General features: G+C 32.7%; 2 protein-coding genes across 4 annotated transcripts in view; one reads left to right on the top strand and one right to left on the bottom strand.

The window, feature by feature from the left end:
* Positions 1 to 3,027, top strand: part of LOC145686274 (sodium-coupled neutral amino acid transporter 9 homolog) — a 348,057-nt gene extending 345,030 nt beyond the window's left edge. For all 3 annotated transcript variants that reach the window (XM_081759405.1, XM_081759406.1, XM_081759404.1), the window contains one exon: positions 399 to 3,027. In XM_081759405.1, coding sequence (XP_081615531.1) covers positions 399 to 573 — 175 coding nt within the window. In that variant the 3' untranslated portion in view covers positions 574 to 3,027. The remainder of the gene's footprint in view (positions 1 to 398) is intronic.
* Positions 3,028 to 8,391: 5,364 nt separating this feature from the next.
* On the bottom strand, positions 8,392 to 19,187 carry LOC145684724 (brachyurin-like). The gene is made up of 7 exons (XM_081757097.1): positions 19,115 to 19,187; positions 14,898 to 14,961; positions 13,526 to 13,673; positions 11,869 to 12,038; positions 11,241 to 11,330; positions 9,361 to 9,503; positions 8,392 to 8,634 (listed from the first exon to the last, which is right to left on the bottom strand). The coding sequence occupies exons 1-7, from the start codon at positions 19,157 to 19,159 to the stop codon at positions 8,485 to 8,487; spliced, it is 810 nt and encodes a 269-aa protein (XP_081613223.1). The 5' UTR covers positions 19,160 to 19,187; the 3' UTR covers positions 8,392 to 8,484.
* Positions 19,188 to 19,767: the final 580 nt, after the last annotated feature.

The raw sequence follows: 19,767 nt of genomic DNA, 5'->3' as shown, positions 1-19,767 counted from the left end.
AACGGAACTATTGGCTCTGTGTTTATATGCCAGTCCTCAACGGAACGATCGGCTGTCTTTATATGTCACGCTTGTTTCTAAAGAATAATTTAAAGTCAACTCGAAAATTTAAATGATCAAACTAAAACTTCAAAGAAAAAAAATAAGAGAGTAATTCAATTGTTAGTTTTAATAGATTAAGTATGGTGTTGATACTAAAATAACCATGAAAAAAATTTGAATCGGGGAATTTTGAAAGTGAATAGTTAAGTTGTCACATGCTTCTAAAAGAAAGTTACATTGAATAAAAATAATGGTATATACCTTTGCTCATTAATTTTATTAGTATTGTGCATATCAAATTTTAAATGTACTTTACTTCAAAGAGTGCCTTCATTAAATTTTATTATCTTTTTCAGATTCACCGGAGCATTGAGTGGTATGGTGTATATTTTTACTTTACCGAGTTTACTTCAGCTGGCTTCTTTGAATCATAGGGGAAAGCTCACTTGGTATTCAACTGTGTTCCATATCAGCATCATCATATTAGGTGGATTAAATCTATTTGCACAGTTTTTTGTGACCGAGTTCTGAGTGTAATAGTAAATACATTACATTTTTAAACATTTGTAATTGAGATTGCAAATGGAAGTGACGAGTATAAACTACGGTGCTAATTGCTAATGAAGTGGCGAGATGTAAACTATGGTGCTAACATGCCAGTTTCTAGTTTTTAGTATTTTACGTTCGTATACGAATACATTTCGTGATAAGTACGTAGTAATAAATTCTTTTAATAAGATTTGTTTGATAAGTTTAAGTTTTATTCAAAATTTAGTTAAGCTAGTGTTATAGCTTATAGTTCCTTTTTTTAAATAATCTTCAATATTTTTTGTTAATTTGCTGGATTTACCTTGATTAGGATATGAAATATTTAGAATAATAATTTGCACCCCCAAAACAGGACTGTCATACGTGTAACTCTAAAATGTCAATTTTACAGGCAAGCCAAAACAAATATTTGCATGTGAAGAAACTTGATTATCTTTTCTGTTTTTGGAAATTATAACTTCATTTTAATATATATATATATTATTAACTATAGTGTGGGAAACCTTTCTTACATAAATACGAATACAATTATTACAGATTAAAAGTGTATAATTTAAGAAATATTTTGAGATACAACAGTCTTATTCTGGGGGTGCGAATTATCTTTTAATGAGGTAGTAATAATTGTACGCATGCTTGATACATTCTCGAATACACATGCTCGAATTTTAGTAATAAATTATTATTAATGTTTTATTAGTATGATACATTTATTTAGTTCTAATTTTAGACACCTTTATCGATAACTATTAATTTTCTCATGAACACTATTGTAATGTTTATAACGTTGTTGTTATAAGTGCTTAAAGGCAACGTGTACTGTTATAAGTTTAGAAAAGACACTCTTTGGACATAGAAAACCAGTAAAGCAGGGTGCAGATTTCTGGTCGCCAAGTCGCCATTGGCGACCAAATATTTCAATTTTGCGATAGACATTTGGCGTTTCCCTTCGAATTACGAAAAAATGGCAACCAAACTCTGATCTCTCCACGAAATTCAGACGTAAAGTTTTGTGTTCTGCAATAAACTCTATAAAGCAGTGATAATTGATTTATAATGCTCCACAGGCTAGAACAAAATAAGAACCATACTTGAGGGCCATTTTCATCCTCTCCTTTTACTGAGGCAACGGTTTGTTGAATCTGCGTACGTCATTCATTTACTAAATCTATGTTCTAATCGTGCATTTTATTTCATGTATATCCAGACAAACTAGGGCCTGAGCTGTGAACATTCAAAGTAACTATAAAATCGAATTCGATATTGAATTACCTTGTTGTGGAAATTTCTACTCTAATTTGTGAATCTCTGATGTTCTAGTAGAAATAGTTTTGCTAAGTAGAGTGTAAAAACTAGTCCGTAGTAAGAACAAGTAAATAGAATTTACTTTATTACTGCATCTTTGTATCGTCTAATGTTTCTAGAAGGTTAGTTGAATCTCATTTTCGTCAAACGGGATAAATATTATTCAAAGTATTGACGTTTTAAATGATTTTTAGTCGAGTCAAAGGCTATTAATATGGACAAATTTTTAACAAATATCCTTTATGGATAATCTGTAACAGTGATTTCAAGCTCAAGAGATCTTTGTGGCATGAAGTACCCAATAGGATTATGAAAAGGAAATAAAAAGTAACTACATTTATTATTCTTTGAGTTAAATAATTAACTAGTATATTTAGTATATTTTGCTGTCGTGAAATCTGGTGAATTATATTGTAGAGCTATAGACAAAGAGATCGCAGATATTTGTAGTACATACATTAGTTATATATATAATACAAAATTTACGAGACTTACCAAATTTTCTAATTAGTTATTTACACTTAAAAAGGTGATAAATGTACTTACTTTTTATTTGAATCTCAATACTGACAGACGCCTTGTTTTATTATCTTGATGTCAGTACAACACATAATGCCTATTTATATATACTTGATCAGTCATTTTCTAAGGTTAGGTGTGTTTGGTTTATTTCATATTGATCCACAGAAACATACAGATTAGTTAGTATTTTAATCGGAAGTTACTGCGAAACTAGAAATCTTCTAAGGGCATCTCTTTTAAACAAGTCCATGGATATTAAATTGAAATTATCTTGAAATATGTGTCCCCAGCGAGTTAAAATATTTTATTGTCTTAGTTGATTATAATGAATAGGTTTTGTTAAACCGATTGACTCGTTTTTCTATTAATTTATATCAAGAAAACAATGTAGAAGGATTATTTAGTTTATTTGTTTAGAAACGTTGCTGTATGTTAGAAATTTGGAACGCGTTATTTTCTACCCAAAACGTACAACTAACGTGTAATAAATTCTACTGTAAAATTGTGCAAGCCGTATATAATAGATTTAAGTTTTCTTAATTAGAAATTAGAAATTATTTGTTGACTGTATGTGCAATTTCATGTGATGAAATAAACTTTTATTTTTTACTTCGGTTGTTTTTATTTTTTGATATAATAAATTTAACAATCGTTAACTTCGAAGTATATATTATGATCACTGTGAAAATTCCGTATCATAAAAGCAAATGTTTAATGTGTTTTATTTGTTCAACTTTCTGTATATGGTGGAGGAAAAAAAAAAAAAAGTCACGAATCCAATAGAATGGTTGATGTAGATTATGTATGGGTTTTCCAAACAGTAAATGGGAAGGCACATTAAAAGGTGGTATGTAACGCACAACTTTTGAAGACTAATTTATACAGTCATCAACAAGGAAAATAGCGTATTTCATCTACAAATTGTATATAGAAAATGCTTCCTTTTGTCGAAGATCGTGCAGTATATTACCTTTTTTGTCTAAGTAAGAAGAAATTAGTGAGAAAATTATATTTTAATGAATAACTAGATGCAGTGAGATGGAGAAGATATCAGAAATATATTGTACTATATTCCTGACACTAATTCCGATTACGAAATGTTTATGCTTTTTTGTAAGTTGTCTTTTCGTTTGTTTCTTTGTTAAACATTTTTCTCAGCTTTAAACAGTTATAATCAGGAATAGACTGCAATAGGCACCTTATCAATAAATGTTTAAATTTGCTATGAAGTGCGTGAAATATTAATTTTGTTTGTCAATAAATTTCGAAGACCAAACTATCGCCTTTAGCACATCTTAATATCTATTAGAAGAGATATCAAATAGAAGTAACTGCATGTGTTGAAAAGCTTTCGTCAATTAAAAAGTGCTTCTTATGCAAAACCCATTAAATTAACTACATTGTCCCAGTCTGCAGTTGCTGGCAAACTTAAGAATAAAATGTTGTCTATTAAAACCTCACCAATAGTAATAATAATAAAAACTCGAATAATACAATACTAAAACTATTAGTTCCATATGACGTAGTTTCCAACATACAAGTAGAATGTAAAGAAAATAATGAGAACTGTCGTGTTTTCTTTCGGACGGTAGTCTCTAATGATGAAAACTGATGAAAGAATATTTGTTTATATTGCTTCATGTCGCCGCACTAAGCAAAACTGAAAACGGTTTGTTCCTTTTTGTGCTACGTCGTTTGCAACCATTACTTGTTATTATAAGTCACAACAAGTTTTCTTGTCAAGAATCTATCCATTTAAAACTGGTTTTGCAATTTTCAGTTTCATCAGTTTCACTGAAACACTCGTGGGCGAAAGAAATTGCATTTGTAATTCAGTCTCCGTCAGGTAATATCACACATGCATTATAAAGTACTGTGCTTTTATAATGGCAAAGCGAAAAAAAAAAAAAAAAAAGGAAAAAGTTTACTGCTACACAATGATCTGCTATCTGTACTCTACTTGAGGAAGGATTAATGAACGGTGAATTGCGAAAAACTTCAACGTGTAAAGGAGTTCATCGCACTCCTGTTAGAAAACGAGAGATTGGTACAAATGAAGAAAGAAAAAAAAATCTAACTGGAAAGCCCAAATCCAATCCAATACAGAAGGATCAATTCACTATAGAGTTTTGTCTGAAAGGAATTGACGTGTAACTTCTCCACAACTTATCGCTGCTTTAAATGATATACGAAACTCCAGTATCCAGTTCCACAGTTAAAAGATGTTTATTTGTTGACCTCAGTTTGTGGAACCCCCAAGAAACCAAAAATTAAACAAGAAAAGCAGACTAAGTTCGTATGAAGCATTATAAAAAAAAAAAAAAAAAAAAAATAATAATAATAATAATAATAATAATAATAATAATAATAATAATAATATTATAATAATAATAATAATAATAATAATAATAATAATAATAATAATAATAATAATAATAATAATAATAATAATAATAATAATAATAATAATAATAGATACCAATTGAAGTGCAGTGCTTTAGATAGGTGAATCAAAATTTCAGCGATTTGGTTCTAATAAAAGGGTATTTGTGCGCCATTCAGTGAACGAGAAGGCATCAGAAGTGTGTGTCATGCTATTAAGCACCGTGCGGGTAGCGTAATGGTTTGGGAATGTTTTGGCGATAAGAAGCCTTGCAGTTTGGTAAAAAGTAAACGGATAAGAAAAATAAAAAATATATTTAAAAAAATATTCGAGACCATGCTATACTGTCCGGGCTAAATATAATTGGTCCTAATATTGTAGTATCAATAAGACAACAACCTAAAACATGCTTTTAAACTGTATTGAGAATTCATTAAATCAACAGGTAGAACGATTAGTAAAAAACCATGAATGGCCATTATAATCACTCGACTTGTCTACAATCAAGTTCATGTGGTATGAACTAGACAGTAGAATGAAAAGTTGGTAGAATGACTGTGGTAGTGTCAAACAGTTGTGGGACTACTTATAGGATAAATAGTAACAACTGAATAGCGCATACCTTAATAAATTAATTAATAGAACGTCAAAAAATTGTGAAGAAGCTATTAAAAATAAGTGGTTTCCTTGATGAGACAAGAGTTTAATTTCTTTATTTCAATACTCAATTTCGACTTTACTAATTTTCTTTGAGTATTGTTTTATTATGCAGATAAAAATTTATTTCAATAAACAATTTTGAACGAACTACGGTGTTTGTCCACTACAAAGCCCACTTCGCGCGAACTGGGATCGAACCAGGGATCCTACACACGCTCTGCCATGGTGCCCCCACATACGTTACTAATGTATGTTACTATTATGCACATAGAACTACTTTTACAAATAGAAACTCAACTGAGTACTAGAACTTTTCTCATACTATCATATTAATTTATGCACTTCTGTTGGAATGACTCTCAATTTATTTGGATATGCATATTCTTGATACTGTAGAATTTCTCGATGTCACTGTCCTATTGAATTATATTTTAAACTATTACAAAGTTTCGCTACTATTGTAATGTTCAGTTTGAGCATTTTAATTTTTTTTAAAAGAAATAAATTGTGGACGGAACTAATCACTACACTGTGGCGGTGCATAATATCCCTTGGTTGGCTGATTCAAATTTTACGTCTCGTTTTGAACACTGAGACTGTATCGAATGCAACTTACTGTTTAAAGTGAAATCTGCATTAATATTGTGTTTAAGTCAAGTGTCTTTATAGGGAAAGGAATTCGGGCCCATCTGCGTAGGACGGTCAGCCACGGAAGAGGATATATAGTGGATCGTGGACTCGAAAACTTAATCAAATATTCAGATTGGTGATAGTTGTACCTCTTTTTTTTTTTTTTTTTTTTTTTCTTTCTTTTTAAAGTGTATATATCTTCATATTTTAGGATTTCATTGAGGGCATGTTAATGTAAACCTTCGTTGCAAACTTTTAAAATTTAAATATAAGCATATATGTGTAGAGAAATTAAAAAAAAAAAAATCATAACTAATTCTTTATAGGTAAAATGTAATGGAATGCTAAGAACAAAAACATTCTACTTGGTAGGAAATTGAATTCTGATCTCGAAAATACTATACCTGTGCGTTAATATACTACGCTAGCCAACCCTTTCTCAAACCAGCTGCTCACTTTTACTGTTGCAGTTGATTTTCAGCCAACTTAGAACACTCGAACTGTATCACAACTTAAAAAGAAAACGAGTGTAAACATTGAGTAGCAGTGACAATTCGATTCTCATATTCCGGAACCGATAGCATGGTCTTGTAATCCAGCTTTTTTGATGGTGAGATAGTGTGTTTGGGAACAGTCGTATGCTGTGAGGGTTGATCATATGTATCGTGTGTGCACCTGCAAACTGCACTGGTTCAAGCCCCGATGGTAGTTCGGAACCCACGGTAGTAGATCCTCTCCTTCATAACCTCAGTGTTGCCTAAGGACGTGAAAAACAAAAACTTAAACTCTATTCTCATAACTAACTTTATTTATAATACGAAAGTTATTCCTTAGAAGTTATATAGCCGAGACCATTGCCATTTGCGAAGTGTGCAATATAAAAAGGTTTTACTAACAAGTAATCGAGAAGAAGGCTAATTTAAACAATTCTGACAATTATTCAATTGCTAATAGGCATACTTTGGAATTTTATAAATTGATTGGTTGCAACATGAGCACCAAAGATCACGTTGTTCATGCTCATCTCAATTACTTAAATTGATTTAGAAGAGCTACCAACGAAAGTTGACTGTACATATTATGGTCGACTATTATTGGATGTTGGAAAGAGATTGTACAGAACAACACTAAAGAAAATTCCAGCTAGAGAAAGTTTCGAGGGAAGGCCAACGATGAATATTACGGATGTTTTATTTGAAATATCTATCTGTGTGTACGTATTCTCTACACATTCATTGCATCCCTCCAGAGCATATTTTCACATGTTGCAAACGTTGTTATATACATTTTCGTGATATTTATCTTTAGTACGTTTTTTATCTTTACATTTACGTGATTCGTGAAAAACCTTACGTGATAAGGAATTTTGAATGTCATTTTCGGATTCTGTAAAAAATCCATTCCAATACATCTCTTTATCTCAAATTAATAAAATCTTGCATATTAGTGCTATATGTAAGAAAAGATAGGGAAGACATAGTATAATTTACCGTTGTGGCAATCAAAAGGAAAAAAAAACAAATTCGTAATTGACATTTGTTACATATTGAATTCTGCAAGTATTTTTTTCTTTTTTTTTCCTTTTTTTTTTCTTTTTTTAATCATCGACCTTATATTCCTCCCATTCCATATAGTGGGTTACGTTCATGAATATAAGCATACTATTAGCTCTACAGCCGCAGACCAATACAAAAGACACAAACCAACTTGTCTCTCATCTCTGATGAATTGGGGCCCTGGTTTGATCCCAGCTTTTGCCGAATGGGCTTCGCGATGAACAAAATACCGTATGTCGTGGTTTCTCCGGGTTATCCTGTGTCTTTCCACTTTCTTCATCTTCACCATTTCATTCATTATCATCATCATCGTTTCCCTTAGACTCGGAGCATAAACGTGGGAGTTAAATAGAGAGAAAGAAAGAAAGAAAGAAAATAAATCAATCCAACTTGAGGTCACGAGAAGCTAATTTGCATATAATTCAGTTACATAGGGCAAAGGTGGGGGGGGACCCATGAAAATGCGTTTGTAGAAGCTGATATGTTAACGATACTTAGTATCGTTAAATAAATAACATTTCTAACTTTAGACTAGGTTTGTTTATTTGATCTTCATTTCTTTGTTTCTGTCATGCATATAATTCTGATGCACCCAACAAAGTTAGCCTTGCATCGTTTAAAATTATTCTGTAGTCTGATGTTCCTTTAAGAGAGTTTCAGGTAGTTATTATTCAATAAGATATTAATTCTATGCTTAAAGTAATATATAATAAGGAGTTAAAATAATGAAATTATAGCAATATGTTTATGAATAAAAGTATATTTTATTAATTAAAATTTATTTTGAGGCTTATTTTTCGAAATTTACAGTTCCATTGTCGCTGTTACTTTCGACATTTAGACACCAGTATTGCTTGCTATCCAGCTTCTGAAAGAAGTAACTCTTGAGTAAGCTGATGGATAGCCACTTGCACAACCAGAACTGCTTACGAAGGACACAACACCGACCTGGACTCCACCAACAGTCAATGGGCCACCACTGTCACCCTGAAACAGAACAAGAATCAATTATTAAATCGAAAGGAGAGAATACAAAATACGATCAGTATTGATGAACTTAAGTTTGTTAGATGCATTCAAAATGTAGAAGAAAATATTAAATGAATGCTCACTATACTAAAAACGATTAATATAGTAAAAACATGATTACTCTTAATTGATTTACCTACATGGTTTAGTACTAAAACACACTCAAAACTAAGTGCGTAAAATTTAAACCTAACACCATGTACTACAACTGAGTGTATAATTATTTCATAAAACATGTATTATTCTGTAATATTGATATACACGCGGTTACTGTTCCTTACGATTAGAAACTACAAATATTTGTTTAGAATCCTTTAATTCGTCCTAGAGAATTTAAATGACCAAAATATTGATACACGTTTTTAGAAATTGAAAAGAACTCATGAAATAATTCTTTTTGTCCAGTGTTGGAATTAATTTCGTTTCAATCATTTGAGGCCTTCCAGTTCTTACTATTGAACGTGAAAATAACCTTTGAAGTTTTAGGTTAGAACCCAATAAAATTCAAAGTGATATTTTTACTTATCTTTTGGAAACGCTTTTAGTCTGCCTGCTTCGTAATTGTCCCTCAGTTTGAATCGATACTCGATAAATTTTATTTTAAAGATGCGCACCAGGGCGGGTTAATTTCCCACATACTACATTACATACAGACATCTATTGCTTTGTACTCGTAACACTTACATTGCATGGACTTCTTCCTCCGGGAGCACCAGCGCAGATCTTGGAGCTTGTGATCAGAGAGCTACCGTAATATTGGGCACATTCGCTGTTGCTGATAATTGGGAGACTCACATATCTTAGTTCCTGGCTGATGCTGTTTGTGTCTTTAAAAGAAGTAAAATTTTAGTTAAACATGGATTAAAAGAGAGATTTGATGTACATGTTTAAAAAGGAATATTGTTCAAAGATGAAAGATGTAATGTTGAAATGAAAGGTCATTATAAATCATACGATGATTATGTGATTGAGTGCTTATGATACGAATAGAGCGCCGAAAATATTATGTAGTTACTTTCTTACATTTTTGTCTAAATCGTGAAAACCATAAATATAATTATTAATATGCTCTAGAAAACAGCAATGAGAGTTTTCTATTTATGAACTCTCAGCCTTATACCCGTTATAAATAAAGTAGCAGTTAAGCCATGCGCAATAAATTATATAGCCTAGTTATTTAGTGTCTACTACTTAGGGACCTGCTTTCCTGGGATAATGTGCTAGATTACGGAAATAGTGAAATAGTTGCTTTAAGAAGAAAATTTAAGAGTAATCTGCTGATTAAAGTATAAAATTAATTGTTGCTTGTATTTTTGAACACGAAACATGCTCGTATGAAATATATTCGCAATACATGAAGATGCAATTAGAAAAGATAATTTAAGAGTAGCTGGTTGATTAAAATATTTTGTCACAAATTTTTGTATGGTAAAATTAATTGTTTGTATTTTTAAACACGAAACGTACTTATGTGAAATATACAGGGTGTTTCAAAACAACACCGACAACGTTTGGGAGGTGATTCCTGACGCCAAGATAAGACAAAAAGTATAGACCAACCAGGGTGCACAAATTATTCTTTTCGGTGTTATAGGCTGGCGAAAACATGAAAAAAATCAATTTTAAAGGTCCATAGCTCCAATACTATGGGACCTACCCCAGTCGGGTCAAGACTTCACTTAAGAACTAGTATGTGCCCTATTCAAACATCAATGTTTCAGAATCCTGCGGTACTTCCGCAACAATTTTTATAGAGGTTGTTTGTGAGTACTTCAAATTGTATGCCTTTAGCCAAACTCCCTCTATAAAAATTGTTGCGTGAGTACCGCAGGATTCTGAAACATGTATTTTTGGATAGGGTACATATTAGTTCCTAAGTGAAACCTTGACCCGACTACGGTAGGTCCCATAGTTTTGGAGCTATGGACCTTTGAAGTTCAATTTTTCATGTTTTCGGCAGCCTATAACTCCGAAAGGAAGCATTTGTGCACCCAGGACGGTCTATACTTTTCGTCTTATATTGGTGTCAAGAATCACCTCTCAAACGTCTGTGTTGTTTTGAAACACCCTGTATTTGCAATACATGAAGATGCGTATCAGCTGCTCGGTGAGTTGCATGAAACATACTATTAATAAGAAGTTCATAAATAACACAGTTTTAAGGCTAACAACTGTGGTGAAATTGTGATAGTATCAAGAAGTTGAGCTCTCTTGTTACTGCATAGTTGGCATACTTGCCTTCGGTCTGGAAGGTCTGTGTTATATCACAGGTAGGAGCTTATATAATATCTCTCAGTCTGTAAGTCTACGTTTTATATAGCCTTACATTAAAAGGGATCGTTAAATTTCCAAACAAGCAATCAGCTAAGTGTCTAGAACTCCGAACCCATTTCTTAAGACTTTGAATAATTTAAGATGTTAAGGAATATTCTAATTATTCAATCAGAATACATATAATTAATAAACTCGATCATGACGGGGACAAATAGCGTTGATGCTGATGTCCCCATTAAGCTTTCGACCAATCAGTCAATCAATCAATAAACTCAATAATCTGTACTTACTGTCAGAAGGCTTTCCCCAACCACTGACTGTACCAGTTGATCCAGCATAGCTGTTTGAGCCACTTGCAAGCTGAATGGTTTGGATGTAAGCTGAAATGCAGATTATTTAATAGTAACCTTGAAATAGTAATATCAGATTAATTTTTATGATTACTGTATCAATGAAAGAAACAAACAAAAGAATATCATTTTATGTTATAATTTACTTCTCTAGAAAGTAAATTCTGTAAATTGTTCTCATGTATATTGTTATTTTTACAAGATAATTTTATAATATAATAAAAATAATTTTGATGTTGAGGTATTGTACAGTATATCTATTGACTTAAAACGAGCATTTTACACGTATAAACACCATTTAAGAAGATATCGTTTTATTTTGTAACTTCAGTATTAGGCTTGAATATTTTCCAAATAATATATTTGGTTTTATTTGAAGCTTCTAGAACATAAAGTGAATGTTACTAGAAAGAATCTTAAAATATTAATAAAATAATTTTAATATTATTAATATCATGTTCAATAAAATAGAACTGTTAATAAGAACTTCCAAGTACGTACAAATAATTTTACGTATGACATTATTATAGTTAGTAACATGATTAGCACTGGTAAATAGAACACTTACTGCTTTCGCTTACAGCCCGAGCCAATCTGACAACGCAAACGTCATTGACAATGGTCTGTGAGTTGTACCCGCTGTGGACAATGATTTGACTGGATTGTACTGACACTCTTCCAGTCTCTGATGCACTGCTGGAGTACTGAGCTCCCAATGTTACAACAGCTGATCGCACACTTAAATTATAGGAAAAGATTTTTAAATATTTTGAATAGGACTATTTTAACACAAATATGTCAGATATATCTTGATTATTTGTTCTGGTTCTAACAATAATTTAATTAAAGCTAAATATGCAAACAACGGAGAATACAATTGTTTGAAATTACTAAACAAGATGTAATTATTAAACATGAATAAGATTAGAACAATTCTGTAGAATGTATATGGACCATAAATAATATATATATATATATATATATATATATATATATATATATATATATATATATATATTTCAATTTTGAGTTAGTTTGTGTTTAAATAGTAGATGCTTAATAAGTTGTTCTAATGATTTTAAGTACTAGATGCTTCGAGTATGTTCATGACGAAACAAACAAGGAATACAAATAATAATAATAATAATAATAATAATAATAATAATAATAATAATAATAATAAATTTCTCTATATTGTCCTTCATCTCAAGAAACTTTCTGTGTTAAAAGAAAGTGAGGAAACACACTCACACACACACACAAAAATGCGTAAGTTCTATTGATTTGTGTCCACATCAGACATCTGACATACCCTATATTTTAACATGACTCATTTGTTAAGCTTAGTACCGTATTATTTCCCGAAAAGTAGATAACAGAATTGTCAAATCCCAACTCGTTGACTAATACCTTGTAGAAATTAATACTGATATCTAAAAAAACGTATTATAACAGAAAAGTAATTTTCTAATAGTATCCAATAATGATTCTGATTCAAGGCACAAGTAAGCTATGTTAGTTCCATGGTGATTCGGCTATTTAATTGTACATTAAGGGTCTATTATCAGTTTTGTGATGAGGAAAATTTCTCTTATCCTAAAAATAGAAATTCTATTAAACAAAATATAATATAGAAATATAATGTGATCAGTTATTCTTACATATCAACAGTACACTCGTACTTATTTCGGTTATATTCATATCAAATACGATGCATATATGAAACAAAAACATTCTATTAGTTATATATATGTCAAAATTATTAAAATGTGTAGTATAAATACCTAGAAATCGCATTTGAAGCAGTTCCTTTTACTTTACAATAACACTCTTTCAAGTAATCACAAACGTTAATAAGCAAATTTAAACTACTCGGGATAACATTTCATCAAAGAAATCTTCTTTTAAACTCAAGATTCTACCGTACGTACAACGGTCTTGGCAAAATTGTCTCTCATTATGGGTTTCCATAACTCTATTAACTCTGCATTATTTTGTAATATCTTGTTTCATACATGTAGTACTTCTAAGTGATTAGACAATTTAGGCAGCCGATTGTATATTTTATTCATAAATACTAAAATCTTTATAAAACAGGCGTATTTATCACCTTGATACTCCTCTGGCAAATTTGGTTTTGCCATTATAGTCCAAACTTTTAATCAGTAAATACAGCTAGAATGGAACGCAGGCATATGATATAAGAACAACAATAGACTTCTTACCCTTGTCCACAGTGAGCAGCTGTGAGAACCCATTGGCTAGAGATAAGAGATCCTCCGCAAAATGAAGATCCATCGAGGACGAGGTTAACTTGGTAGGGGAACTGACCATGAGAGGCAATTTGACCATTTACAATTCTGTCACTAATTGCTAAAAAAAAAAATAAATAAATAAAAAATAAAAAAATAAATAAATAAATAAATAAATAAAAAAGAAAGGCATGTAATGTGACGACCTCTTATTAAGAAAAGACATACAGACAAAGCAATTAGTTTTATTAATGAATGAAATTAGACCCTATCTACCGTTCAACATATCAGCGGGAAAGCTGAAACGAGGATAAATAACATTCACTTCTATGTATAAATATTACTTCTTTATATCCACGTTCAACCTGCAATGCTTCGTATGATTTAATAGATGATAACTTGATAAATCTGTCATAGTGTCAGATCAGATCAAAACAGCGTATACGACATCACTTAAATATGACACACTAAAAGCCATATGTCCACGAAATATTTTACGTGAAGACAAATGAAAGAGCTCGGTGAGAGAATTCGAAAACTACATATTTTAGGATAGTTTTATTATCTATAACAGGATAAATTAATTAATAACTAAATCACGTAATTTAAAAATGAAGACAATATATTTATGCAATACACTTTAGCATTGTCTTTACATCATCAGTTTTCCTGGCACAAATTAATTTATCTGATTGAAAGACTCTAGACAGTTTGATTTAAAGACTGCAGATAAATTTACTGATGTAAGTCAGTCAACGTCCTTAGTAACAGGAAAATTATACTTACAGTTACTACGGTAAATAAAATATTATCGTTAACTTTTCAAACATTGGCTAATTAAGTTTTGCTGATAATAATGTATAAAATGTGCAGTTACGAATACAGAAATCCGCAAACATAAACATCTTAGTCAAATTATTAATAAAAGTTGATTATTATAACGTCTCACTACTACACCTAGTTAGCTAAAGTAAACAAGCGATAACCAGGAGCGTCATTTTGGGCTGTAGGAAGGAATTCCTGAGTTCACATAAAACAAACATATTATATATATGACGCTAGTATATAATAAAAGCCAACAAACATGCAAAAATTACTTAAATAAATATAGTGTTAGGAATTGCAAAACCCTGAATTAAAACATCGGACACTGTTTTGTCTATCATAAAGTTACAAAGCTTTGGATAGAACTACGAATCTTTCTAACATTAGAGCTGAGTGCTGTAGCGCTCACTATCCGAACTAAAACCATTGCTAGAACTATGAATCACAAGTATTGCATAAAGACATTTAATATTTCTAACCGTTCAAATACAGATAACACAAAACGTTACCTAAAACTTACATGGTAGTGGAGCGGTCTCCAGCACTGGGACATGGGGCATACGAGTTTTAAGGCCTGGGGCAGCCTATAAATCAAGGAAGAATAACAGTACATATTTAGTTAGTTAAATTTAGAACAGTAAATGTAATAGAATATTTATTGTGAAAGAATATAATTAACCTGATGCTGTAACTTACAGAAAGTTCTACCGAGGTTGTTTGAATTATGTTGAGCCGAATTTGAAAGTGCCTTTTACCTAGTATTTCCATCACCGATGTATATTTCCATCACCGATTGTATTCAATATGCAGGCCAACTTTACTGGTTATTGCCCGGTATTGAAGTTCCCTTGCAGGAGACTGCGTTGGGTATTGCATCTCACTTCTCTTTACAGGCTTTACACAAGTCGGAATGGTATGGACTCGACGATGGGACAGGCGCCACTTTAGAAGTCCCAAAGCACAATAGTATATTGGGCTCACATCTGGACTCTTGACAGGGATGTCAGAGAGGAAAATTGCCGCAATTCCAGTTTCCTGTTCCATACAGCGATAGAATTCCAGCGATATTTTCGCCGTGCTGCTAGATGGTTTGTCTTGGTGCACTTCAACATGGTTTAAGTCTTGTCCGCACATTGCTGGTACATTTCTGTCAGGACATGAGTTTGCTAGTACATAGCACTGGTTTTGACGTTTTGCTCCACCTTTTGGAGACGCAGTTTGCCCTGTACGAGAAACCGGCCCCAATCATGAACCACTTTGGGAAATTCTTTGTATGTAAAGACACGAACTTCACCACAATCTGTGAGGTAAATCCACGCCTCATCAAGGATAACAGCAAACTTCCACCGATCACCCGCGAGATGACATTCATACAGCCTCCTGTACTTTCTTTTTCACTCAGCCACGGTTTCAGAGCGTACACTGCTCGTGCGAACGAACGTGAGACGTAAATCTCTGTGAATGGCATAGTTAATTGTCACCTGCGATGTACAATATTTGCTGGCCATCGCATGTTGTGTGTGTGGATTTTCGGATGTCGTATAAGGGCGAATCATACGCAATAGCGGCGGGGCCCTTTTCACGGGAGGCTCGATTCTAGCTGCTCGCGGCAATGTGGTGGGCCCAGGGCCCTGTGCCGCATATTCATAGTGGCATGACTTACACGAAAATTAGGCACGTTGTACTTTTCTACACTGTGAACCTAGTCGCAAAGGACCACAATGGACCCCTTTCAGAATCTGTCCATCTTCGGCGGCACCAGACTACGTTCGACCACACTGCTCTACTGCGTGACTAACGAAATACTGTTGCTTGTCTCGTGACAATCTTCTGGCGATAGGTTGTGCGTGCACGGTACAGTTGCACATTGAATTTGACTCAATATAACTGAATCAACCTCTGTATATATAAGAGTTTCCAAAAGTTGACTTATGCAAACACAACCGAAAGAGATTAGTAAAAATTAAATTATGAACTTAGTCAATAGAACGTTATTAAATAATGAGGTATTCGTATATAATGAAATTATTCATAATTTGGTTGATATAGAACTTAATGAAATTATTGTAAAAATGTTTCGGAATAAATTTTGCGAAGTTTAATATAAATTTTAAAATACTTAAATGTTACTAGTACACGTATTAGAAAATATTTCTTTAAACTATATTTATAATTACTTAAAGTGTTCAACAGTTATAAGTAACAGCCTTGTTTGCGTTTTATTTCACCACATATAAGCAACTCGGGGATAAACAATGGTAAGCACTAACTCTAGAGAAATTCAGTTATTAAGTGAAACAAGTTAGGGTCGAATTACAGAACAAAATGCAGTTAGTATAAGTTCGGAATTGCACCTAGATATAGCAAGGGAAGCCTGTTTGTCGTTATGTTTCATTACATTGCATTGAATGATAATGTTGAGCTTTCATTTCCAATTTACTCGAAAGTTTAAATATTGCGCCTACCGTTATATTCCCTTCAGCCGCTCGTATAAAAGACCTCTTCGGAGAAGTAATGCTTCCGGAAGTAGGAACTAAATACACGGTTCTAATTGGTTGGCGTTATTCGTTTCTCGCCATGTAGCATGCATATAGTAGAAAGCAAATGTTAGATGCTGTCGCCCCTCGTAACCGAGCGTACTAGTAAGTGGGCTAGAAATGAAAGTCGCTTTTGGCGTGGGTTCAAATCTGGTTCAAAGAGTTTTTTTTTAAATTTTCATAACACTTTTTTCGTTAAAATAAGCTGAAAATTATACTTAAAAAAGTGATTTACTTACGTTACGAAATATAGCTGAGCGAGCGAAGTGGGTTAGAAGACCTGCAGGGCTCGTTTTGTTCCATCTTAATCCCATGATAATCGATGTAAATTTAACCTCAGCTGCTTCCTTTTGACAAAACAGCTGGCTAGGGTAGCGCGCGAAAAAATAATACTCCAAGGAGTATTACTTCCCCGAAAGGGTCGTCTCGTATATTTCTCCCCACTGTACAGATTTCAGCAGTAAAGTAAACAGTTGGCAAAGTAATCTAAACTGTCATGTACATTATGGCATCTTTTTCGAATTTTGAACATTTTGATATTACAACACGGCGTGTGCATGTATATATAGAAAGATTCGAGCAAGTATCACTACCGTTTGTATTACGTGAGGACAGGAAAGTATCTACATCTTTGTCGGTAAAGGAATTACCAGCCTATGAAGACCTACGGAATTTATGTCTTCTAAACATGCCGGCACAAAAGTCATTCAACGAGTTAAAGCAACTGATATTAGAACGTTATGGCCAAAAGACGCATAAAATTACTAGAAGATATAAGTTTCACAACCTTAAGCAGTTGGAATCGAGTCAATAGCTCAGGTTGTGATGGCTTTACGGAACCAAGCAACTTATTGCAATTTTTAATCCTGTTTGGAACATTCATTGCAGGACCAATTTGTTTTTGGATTAAAGAACAATATGGCAAGATGACTGTAGGTAAAGCATCAGCAAGCTGTAAATATAGCAACTGCGGTAGAAAATACTGAAGAACAGATGGCACATTTTAGTGGTCCAGGTTTGCAGCAGCAGGAGATTGGTAAAATTGACAGAAACTAATGGAGATGGAAGAGAAGGGACAAGAATCATTCTGGTAGTACATCGAGTTCCCACAGTTCATTTAAGTGCATGAATCAAACGACACAGATATTCATCGTCGTCAGACTCGACCGGACAAAAGAAAGGACGATATGCCAGTGCAGTAAGTGCCAAAGAGCACATATAAGAGGAGAATGTCCTGCTTATGGCAAACATTGCTTCCGATGTACTGGACTTCATTTTACTCCTGCATGTTTATTGCAGTCTGTTGATCATGGGATGAAATAGCTTTAGATGAGAAGCTATGAAGATAACAAAAACGAAGTCAGAAAGTCCGGTGCAGGTGTAGCACTATTACGGCAGGAAGATGTTACTGATCTGTACCAAAGTCTCACTCTGAACACAGTGCATTAACAACCTGAGGAGGATAGTTTACAAGGAGTGGTGCGTAAAGCCAGAGACGATTTAGTGTATTTAAAATGTTAGATGAAGAATTGAAAGCAGAGCCCTCTATTAGTTTTTTATGGGTGAAAGTTAGGAACTAATTTGTTTGGCTTGGCACACACTTAGTTTTTAAATAGATAATAGTAATGAACTGTTATCTAGTTTTAAGTGCTTTATTATTATTATTATTATTATTATTATTATTATTATTATTATTATTATTATTTGCTTTTTAGCATTTTTGTTAAAATCGATTAATATTGCTTTTTTTTTTAAAAAAAAATATTATTATTTTAAATAATGGGATGGTGCGAATTTAGGAAGATTTCTGCCGATACGTAGCTATACTTTAGGTGAAAAGTATTTAAATTATTAAGTTCTAATACTAGTTGTTCCCTGAAAGCCTTACACCATCGAGGTTTCTTCGTGTAAGTTAGAGACAGCATAACTACCGATAACTGTTAGCGTGACTGACAGAATGAGGTAACTTGCGTTTACAATAAGGACCGAGAATAGCTAAATATTTTCGCCTCAATGTTTATGCAATCCATAACTCTTAGAAATTTGTAAGCCTATCAACATTACTCACAGATTGAGAAGTTTTTGTATTATAGCATCAAGTAGGACAGCATCAAGGCCTATCAACGGTAATTGAGCAGTTTTCATGCAAAAGAAAAATGTAATTTGTTCAAAAAATAAATGGTCTATTAACAAGTATTACCTGTGCTGCCACCAAGAGGAAAGCAAGAGCGACTAGGAACTTCATGTTTAATCCCCTACACGAAAAGTGCCAATTCCATAGTTTGAAAGCCTTTTATATTCTTGTTAATCAGAATTAATTTAAAATGTTATCAATAAAAATTGAAGCCTTGTAGATAAAAAGATAACGACACAATATTATGAACAATTAATCAGTAGCAGAAAGTTGATCATAGTATTTAGATAGGCCTAAATATAGATATAAACGTGGCAAGCGTTGACATTTGTCCCATTTTTGCAGACTAGTGCATAAAAAACTACTTGTTGTTTATGCCACTTACTTGTTATAACACATAAATAATTGTTTGATAGGGATTTCCTCACGTTTCTAGTGTTTATCAAAATGATAATGTTACAATTAATACTTAATAGGTTACAAGTTTTCATACATCTCGACTATAAATCTTCGTTAAAGGGTGGTGAGGTACACTTTACGTAATATCAAATCTTTTTAGTAAATACTGCTTTGCAATTGAACTATGAACAGTTTTAATCTGAGCAATGGGAAACACATTGTAATACATGCGACAAATAAGTTGGGGTTTTCCTAAGAAAATTACAAGATGGGATTAAACAATTTAATCCAAAATTGTTTGCACAGATTCAAGCTCAAAA

This window comes from Thermobia domestica, chromosome 5 (assembly GCF_964235325.1).
Source record: "Thermobia domestica chromosome 5, izTheDome1.hap1.1, whole genome shotgun sequence".
NCBI lineage: Eukaryota > Metazoa > Arthropoda > Insecta > Zygentoma > Lepismatidae > Thermobia > Thermobia domestica.
Note: the sequence above shows the minus strand (reverse complement) of the source record. Positions and strands in the feature narration are given on the sequence as shown.

Bases quoted from the DNA above. Each gene is read 5' to 3' on its own strand.
- LOC145684724 (XM_081757097.1), bottom strand. From the start codon at position 19,159: ATGAAGTTCCTAGTCGCTCTTGCTTTCCTCTTGGTGGCAGCACAG. The intron at 13,674-14,897 runs GTAAGTTTTAGG...TTTTTTTTTTAG, and splicing joins GGAGACCGCTCCACTACCAT to CAATTAGTGACAGAATTGTA. The intron at 11,331-11,868 runs GTAAGTGTTCTA...TCTGCATTTCAG, and splicing joins TCGGGCTGTAAGCGAAAGCA to CTTACATCCAAACCATTCAG.